At 36.9% G+C, this 9,088-nt stretch overlaps 1 protein-coding gene across 1 annotated transcript; it reads right to left on the reverse strand.

The window, feature by feature from the left end:
• Window positions 1–221: 221 nt before the first annotated feature.
• Window positions 222–8,313, reverse strand: LOC108974049. Its single transcript, XM_018941644.1, has 3 exons — window positions 7,971–8,313; window positions 7,084–7,339; window positions 222–1,986 (listed from the first exon to the last, which is right to left on the reverse strand). Exons 1-3 carry the CDS (start codon window positions 8,115–8,117, stop codon window positions 1,685–1,687), a joined length of 705 nt encoding a protein of 234 aa, XP_018797189.1. The 5' UTR covers window positions 8,118–8,313; the 3' UTR covers window positions 222–1,684.
• Between the last annotated feature and the right edge of the window lie 775 nt (window positions 8,314–9,088).

Genomic DNA, 9,088 nt, shown 5'->3' on the forward strand with positions numbered 1-9,088 from the left:
GTCAGACCACCTCTTTACAAATATATAGCCCGCCTTAAAATACAGTGCAGTCCAGTTGGGGCCTTGAGGATGCTTCCTTAGAAATGCTACGACATGACACGTTAAGAAAAAGAAAACTGATCGAATTTTAGGTACCAGTGAGCGAATTCACCACGCAGATGACACAAATTATTTATAAAGGAGTAATATAATAAACCCACCATTAAACATTATGAACCAGCTTTATATTTTTTTCGAACATTTATTTTCATTCTGTTTATAATCTTAAAAACTGAAACACGAAAAATAAATTTATGCCACGTCTTCTCTAAGGGTCCTTATTTGATAAAATATTCAATATTTTAAATGCAAATTTTCCTTTTTTGGCTGTACCGAATGCCGAATGCCGAAGGGCAATACAGGACACTGAGATACTGGAGGTGAAACCGTTATGTGATTACAATTATTAGTCAGTTTTTCAATTTCGATTAGTTGCAAATGCATTTCTCTCTTTATGGGTAATTGAATTGAGTAAATATGGGGGAATTGAGTTAAATGCGTTGCAAATGGAGCGCAATAAAATTAGTGTTTTTGTTAGTTTTGTACTTTGCGCAGATATTTAAAGATTGTAAGCCTTATAGGAAATATAGATGGTTTCTTCTCCATGATTTAGTAAGTTGATAGTTTTTGCGTACTGTGAACATATATGTATATGTTTGTGCAGAATATGTAAGCGTGCCTAAAAGCGTTGTAATGAAGAACGAGTAGCTTTTAGAAGTTTGATAACTTTCTCATACAGCTTGTAAATTGTTTTTTGGTGAAGTAATCTGATTAAGCGTTAAGTGCGTTAGTCATAGCTTAAGTGTCCTCAGTTCCAGCATACGTTAAGACATTAAGTCAGCATGCGTGTGGAACCGTAGGACCAGTCTTTAATTTAAGTAAAAAATAGAGTAGGCGAAGCTTTATTAAACTGTTAATACAAAAGTTAAAGTACTCGGTTGAGTAGTTGCAGTTAGTATTAGTCTAACAGAACACAATAAGCGGTGTATATAAGTAAATAACCAGTACAATAAAGTTAATACAGTTGTAATAATATATATACTACTAAGTTGGGTGTAGATAAATTTTAGTTTAAACACTTAAGCGAACTCATAATTGGACTACATGGTAGGCGAGCAGGCGAGTAGGCGGGCAGCAAAGCTGGCGTAAAAAGAAACCGACGCGAACACTTCGGGAACGTAATCCTTATGTGTGTGTGTTTGTTCAAATATATAATAAATATTTTATTTGACTATGAGTTAATTAGTATTAGTTAATTGCAAAAAGAGCTCTTTGATGGCACCACCCTGCTAATGATGGAGTTTAACAATGTTTTCGTGATTTAATTTTACAATAATTTCCGCTTTCCACAACTAGATACTTTCCACTTAGCTTGCCACACTAACCCAACTTTGTATTCGCACTACAATTTTCACTAATTTTTAATATTTCTTCATTTAAAAATTTGTATACCCCGCTCTGCCCGATTAAAGTACAAAAATGCATGGCGTTCATTATTGGTTCTTTAAAACAAAAAAATTGCTCTAGATTAAACTCAATTATTGTTATAAATTAAATAAATAAATAAATTAGAAAATTATATTAGTTTTTTGTTTTTCAGGATATACATATTGCACTCCCATTTAGCCACGTTTCTCTTCGCCTCCTATTGCGGATACGCTGAGTAGGCCAGCTTTTGCGCTTCGTTCATTGAGCGTGCGTAGCCGTGTTCTTCGTGCGAGTAGTGTGGGTGTGCCACGACTTCGTAGTTCTCTTTTTTCGATTCAAGCAGCTTCTTCAGGCCAATGATGCCGCTCAATAGCAATGCGATCTTGCCGATGACGAGCGCTTTGAAGGAGATCAGAGCTAGGAAACCGATGGCGAGTGGCAGGAGTGCGGCCATCTTCAATTTGAAGAGCATCAACAGAGGCAGGAGGTACTTCTTCTTTTCCTTCTTCTTGCCGCGCGCTAAATTAAAGACAGAAGAGAGAGAGAGAGTGAGTAATGTATTGTCAGTGAAAGTTCTTTTAAAGTGTAAGTGTGTGTGTGTTATTGTATTAAATGAATATCACTTTAATTTCATTTTATTGATTTTATTTAATACAAATGCTGCTTAAGAATTCTATTTCTTTGCAAATAGTTTATATTGAGTGGAATCCAACACATTTTCTAAGCAAGTTTTAAAGTAAATTTTCACTGAAACAAACAACAACAAAGAAGCAAGGACAAACTTGTAGTTACTGTAGCTAATAAATTTAGTATTTAAAATGTTGCTCAACAACTCTTGTCAGTGCAGTTGTTGTTGGTGCTTTTAACTTGTCGGAAGATGACAGCAATTCAATGGACGAACTTAAGAACTTTGGCGCAAATTTCCGCAAACAACTTACTTTAGCTGTCTTCATGTGTTGCACATATGATATACGAATATGCTATAAGTGTGTGTGTAAGGCTAATCTGCAAATGTTCAAATGCACTTTGCTTCCATTCGTAGTAGTATGCACAGCTCGCTGGTGTGAATAGACAATCGAGTGTGCGTTAGAAACATACACACATGCATAAACATACATGTGTGCACATCTGTGCAGCAGCCACGACAGGATCAACAAGCTTTCCATAAAGTGGTTTAGAAAAGTCATTCGAAATTGTTGGCAATAAATTACAAACAAGAAATTAAAAGAAACCTCAATTACAAAAACAAATACTGCCACAACTTTCCTGAGAATGAAAAGAAATCAGTTAAATGGCCACAGAAGCAGTGGCAACAACATTTTCCATAAATATAACCAGACAACGTGCTGCCTTTAGCTGCAGGAGAAAACAGCTTTCCAAAGTTTACCAACAGCAAAGGCAATGAACAGGAAAATATAAATACACATGTTTATTTACACATACATACCTATATATATATACTTAAATATACGTATCTATATATAAAATTATAAATACATACATACATGTATGGACGACGATTATCTAGTTAGAAAATTGTGTATTGAAGACGAGCGCTAAGTGTGAGCTGAAGGCAAAAATTGCAGGGACTGTTGCAAGTGCTGTTGCAAAGTTGATAGTTGTTATCAATATCTTATTGAAGAGAGGGGTATTCTTAACTGTTGGAAGGGACTAGCATTTTGTCAGATAGTAAGTAGCTGATCTAGTCCGGCTATTCTACTTTACTCTACTAAGATATATCCTGTAATCAGCTCCCCAACTCAGCTGACATATAGAAAAAATGAAATCAAGTTCCTTAAAAAAATGAGAAAGACGGGCAATATTTGGTACTGATGTTGGGTAGAAACCGAAAGAGATTAGGGTGTGAAAATCCCTAAAAAAAAAGAATTTACTACGTCTATTGGTCATCACTTAACGGAAAATTAACTCTGTGAGTCTTATTCATTTGCGGCTGTTGAAAGCGGTTATATGAACGTACGTATGTTTCTCGTTAAGATCCGTTAATTGTTGTTAAATCCCTGAAAGTTTTATAAAGTAATAATTAAAATTTTACTAATTTTGTAACTCAAAATTTTCTTATGGTCCATAAATTGTTTCTAGTATAAAATATTTGTTTGCAATAATAATATTTTAATGTAAGTTAAACTTTAAATTTTATAATTGGGATCTCTCCTCAAAAGTAGTTATCTGACCGTAACCACAATGTTCTATGGGATCTTTGTGTGGTGGAGGCTCCTAGAAAGGACCACAATTGCATGGAAGTATAAAATCGTCCAATGAGCGACGCTCATCAGCATGTTTGAAGGTGCATGTCCGCAAAATTTCTTAGCAGATTCAGAAAATTTCAGTTTCTACATGAACATATACACATACATTCGGAAATCCTAAAGGATTTGACTTTATACCGGATCCTTTGAACCGTGAAACCAAACTCTGACGGCTTTCTCTCTGTCCACCTAAGGAAAAGCACCCTAGGCCCGCTATAGAAAATATTGGGAACGCTTCGGTGATTAGCGTTAGGCTACGATCGGTCCATGCGCTGTCAACAGATCAAAGATCAATCGGAAGCGATTCGGTGAGCTCATTGTCCTCAGTAAAGCCAACCTTGTAGTGGTTTTTCCTGTCTTATAATATCGAAGGGAATTCTAGTATAATGAATAATTTATTTATTAGAGCAAGTGCGATCTCTGCGTCAGCCATCCAACCTAACATTAAATAATTTAAACTTTTCGAAATCGAAATTATTATTATTACACACATATTTAAAAAATAAATAAACTCTTCTCTTTCAGTTTTAGTGAATATATTCATGGGAGAAAATTTATTAACGAGGCTTAAAGTTCCAGGGGTCAGGGACCAGTCAAGATAGAACATTAGAACGGGGAAATGTACATATGTATGTGGAAGAGGGAAATAAAATCAACATTATTGGTTTTTAAGAAAAAATAATAATATTAATAATGACATGAAAAAAATGGAACAAATCAAATATTTCCAATCGGTGGCTAGTGTTTAGTCGAAATCGAAGGAGCCTAGATATCGCATGCAGCTGCGTCAGTTTTCCCAAAGCAGAAAATTCGCGGTAGAAGACCAGTTCCAAATGTTGGCTAAACTACATATTTCTGCGTGCAACGTAATTGACGCTAGCAGCAGTGGCAGCCTACTTTAAACTCGAGGCAACAGTTGCTGACACACTTGGAGTCATTGACGACAACGAATTCAATTAAACTGCACATTTGACTGCCTGCTATAGAAGTGTGGAATCGATGTTCCTTCTTCTAATTTCATTTTGTTTCTAATTTTTTGTTTTAACAACAGCACACTACACTAAGCATTCCATATTGGCGCTGCTTGTCTATGTCTCGAACCTCATGGAGGTGTTCATTTGTATTTGTTATGTATTTACTTGGTTGGCCATTGCCCCATATGATTTCTCCAAGGCTGTTTTGTATGCAGTCTCGACATCTATGCGCACAACAGCTACTTTCCTTGTTCGTTAATTAACGCACAACCCGTAACCCCTTGTCCATTCAGCATGCACATTTGACAAGCATTGAATTTCTCTATTTACAGTTGTTCAGTTGCCTAGATATATTACTTTTCCTTTTTCGCATACCCACGCACGCACACACATACCCCCCCACAAATACGTGTAAGTTTAACTCGTTTGTATGCGTAGTGCGTGCAGACTATTCTCCAGTGGATATGCGCCCGCCTTATCTTTCCATGCTCACATATATTCATTTATTCCACACGCTTATGTAGTAGCTAATATGTCGAGGTAACTGCAACTTTAACGCGCGCCTAAATATAAATATTGCTTAAGTAGGTAAACAATAACGTGCTGCAACAACAGTGGCAACGAAGCCGTCGGACTCATAAAAGCGGTAATTGATACTCGTATTAGGTATTTTTATTGAATTTTCAATTGATTATAAAATTTTTTTTGATGACTCATGCCCAGCTCTTGACCAATGCTACGGCTGCTACTATGTCGGTCTCTTTCGACCAATTTAGCGATTTTATCGCAATTTTCATCGTTGTGCGGTGGAAATGGAAACTGTATCGGGTCCATAAACTGCACAAATTTTATTGGCGGCTTGAGATGCATTTTTGCCTTTATCGTAGTAGTACTGTAAAATATGCCGTATTTTCTCTTTATTTTGCTCCCTGTTTGCGACGCTATAACTCACGAACGACTTAAAAGAAACGACAACCAATCAAAGACGTGTTAGCGCGTGAAATGAGCTTTCCAAAAAGGTATAGCATGACCCGATGCGACGAATAAAGCTAGAATTACGCGCTCTCAGCGAACTAGCGAAAATACCGCAAGACTTTTTTGACAACCTAATATACAGCGTGCAAGGATTAAATTGGTCTCCGAAAAAATTTTCGGTATCAGGTTTATACACGTCTTGTACAAGCTGTTATTATTGTTATCTCCTTAATGAATGACTTCTAGAGATACGTTCCTAAGTTGTCTTCAATATAATTTACTTTTTTTTCTTTCGCTAAAGGAGTTTGAAGGATGTGTTCATCTGTGTTCTTTTCTAACCTGTCGCTTCAAATATGTTTGGCGTTTTATTGTATTTTAAAGTCTACATGGTAACACAACTTAAATGAATAACGGAAACCTTTTCCGAGAATTTTAGACTTTTGAGCAACTTTGGAAAAATTAGAATTATTAAATAATAAAAAACGGCAGAAAATAAATCAAAAATTAAAATATTTAAATTATTATCATAAATTTTCATCCACGGGTTAATACTTCTTCTGTTAGCCCTCTTATTACAATTAAACTCATGAATTGGTAAAGATAGTAAAAAAACGGCGTGTTACGGATGGAACGTAATTCGTATTCAACTCATGTTTGTAAATATGTATGCACACGTGAATTACTACATATATTCTATATAAGCAATGCCAAACTTTAACGGTTGCAAATTTGATTTGACGCGATTAAACCTTCATTCGCAGGCTGAAGCTTAAAAATATGAGATTTTACGTCTTTGTTCCTCAAGCCTGAACTAGATCAAATGAAGCAGTGACCTTGAAAATACGTTCAACGTTTATTTTTTCTCGAAATAATCGAACAGCCATGTGTATTCTGCTATCGCTAAAATCATAAAAGACAGCTGGGTACTGGGAATTTACACAATTATAGAATACAAGGCGATGCGCCGATGTACAACCACGAATCACGACCTCATATAGCAAAGCACCGTTGCACTTTCAAGACCAAAACAAAGTCGCTAGTTTAACGACTCCAGTTTGACGACCTCAAAACTCGCTAACGCACACCCATGCCTCACTGACCCACACATGTTGGCAGCAACTGTCTTCTACATACATATTGGCGATGTTTTGCAGTGAAAACATGATTTTTTCAACCATTGCTACGAGCTTAGGCCATGCGATGCATAACACTCATCAGTGTAAATTGCATCCGTGTGCGGAGAAACGCACGCCATCTGCTTTACATAGTGATAACAGCTTGACGATTGTGGGAGCTTGATTTCATACTTTGTGTGCTCTCTATCCCAAAACCCCATTTTATGGGTAAGTGTATATTATCTATTTACATAGTTCGGTTCGCAAATTTGTGTGTACACTTACATTCTTCGAGTGCACGTTGCATATCCTGAATAGAATCTTTGGGCACTTTGAATTGCAGTGTGTGTGTGCCGAAAAATCGCGCCACACGCTCCACCAGCAAAGCATCGACCTCGTTCTCACGCGCTTCGGGTTCTTCGGGCAAGGTAGCATCGCTTAAAGAACGCCCCACCGGGATGTCATCGGTTTTTATCAACGAAATTCCTTCAGTCAATTTGACGTCTCCATTCTCCGTGTCGAAGTAGTGTAACGCGCGTTCCTGCATAAGAGACAAAGTGATCATTTGAAAGTGGTATGTTTTTTAAAGTTTTGGACGAACAACATAACAGTTCGTATAAATTTTTAAACATTTTGTAGGTATGGTAAGCATATAATTTATGAAGTAATTTCAAATGTTCAAAGAACATTGTTGAGTTCAGGAAAGAGTTACAGAGGTTGTGATTGTTTACAGAAACTTTAGTTCCGGATCTTAAAGGAAAACACCACTTTTACTTATAAATTTTAATTGGTGTTAGATACCACATGCTCTGTAATAATTTTGTTTCAAATTGTTTTTTAACTAAATAATAAAAATATATTTTATATTATATATATTACGGTGGATGTAATTTTAAAAATATCGGAGAAAATATTATTTAAAAATATTTTGGTTTTGGCAAAATCTGGTCCCTCTTGATTCTAAGTTTTATGTTTCACATTTGGTTGTCTTGATAGTAGAAGATGATACGATTTAATTAAGCTTTTTTATCACTAGCACATTCTTAAAAAATTTCTCACATTTATATGCAAATGTAGTTATAATTGCTTCTGTTGCATATAAGTGCATACTTTGTCACTGATAGTCTCTTTTAAACAACACTCATTTTTTATACTGCAAGCTTTCCTCTTACCTTCATGCACAAAACCATTGAACGATCACCGCACTCCTTGACCATTTTAAGGGCATTGGTCAGGAGGCTGTCTGTCTCGGAGACTTGATTGGCGCTGGAGGCGGCACTGGTGGCCACCAGGGCGAACAAACACACAAACTTGAACATTTGCACAAATTTTGCGTTTTCGTTTCGAATTCGACGCAAAGGCACACAACACAACACCGTTTCTGCTGTTGATCCTTAGTAATCTACCGCTACTTCACTGTATACAGTTACTAATGTTGTTATTTAATTTCTCTCGTGTTTGCGATCAATCGATCAGTCGGACGGCAACCGGTAAACTGTGACTAGGAGGCGTTTGTGGATCGAGTTTTATTCCCGGCGTACAACCGACGCTGTGACAGTAAACGCAGTCAAACGCACACTCACGCAAGCACTGGCATGACAGCGGTTGTTTTACACATGAACATGTGTGACATACAAATACATGCGCGCGCACACACTTTTTTGTACTCACTTCTATTTGCTTGTAATTCAAATTGAATTGCATCCAATTGAAGTGAGTTAAACGTAATCGCCCTGAGAAAGCCACTTGCTTTGCAGTGCTCGCTTTTGTTGCTGTCGACCATTGTTGCTATTATTGTTGAGCTTGTTGTTAAAGTGGTTTATTGAAAAGTAGCGTTTACTTTGCGGCTCATCGACGGCGTTGTGGCACTTTAACACCATCGTCTAGTCACACATGCGCATTGTACGAGTATAAGTAGACCAATATTGCTACCTCCGACCGGCGGCAGACCGCCGCCAACTTCTATGCATAATGTGCCGTCAAAGTTTGCACTGCCAAAGCAGAAATCGCGCTAAGAATACCAAACAGTTGTACGGCATTTGAAGTGGCCTCTTCTGCAGTAACAGTAAAATGAGTTGTACGTTTTTACTGCCGGTATTACTGTTGTTGTTATTGTTGTTCAACTTTAGTAACTCTTCAAACCTGGCTTACACTGGCAATGACATTGCACCGTCAAAAAAGTCATATTTGCTCTCATTCTCTTTTAGTATATTTTCCGTATCTTTGGCGCTCTCTCGAATGGCAGTTATACGCTCATTTTCAGTTTATTTAATGTGGCTGTTGTTTCAAT

This window comes from Bactrocera latifrons, unplaced genomic scaffold (genome assembly GCF_001853355.1).
Source record: "Bactrocera latifrons isolate USDA-ARS-PBARC rearing strain unplaced genomic scaffold, ASM185335v1 scaffold_52, whole genome shotgun sequence".
NCBI classification, from domain to species: domain Eukaryota; kingdom Metazoa; phylum Arthropoda; class Insecta; order Diptera; family Tephritidae; genus Bactrocera; species Bactrocera latifrons.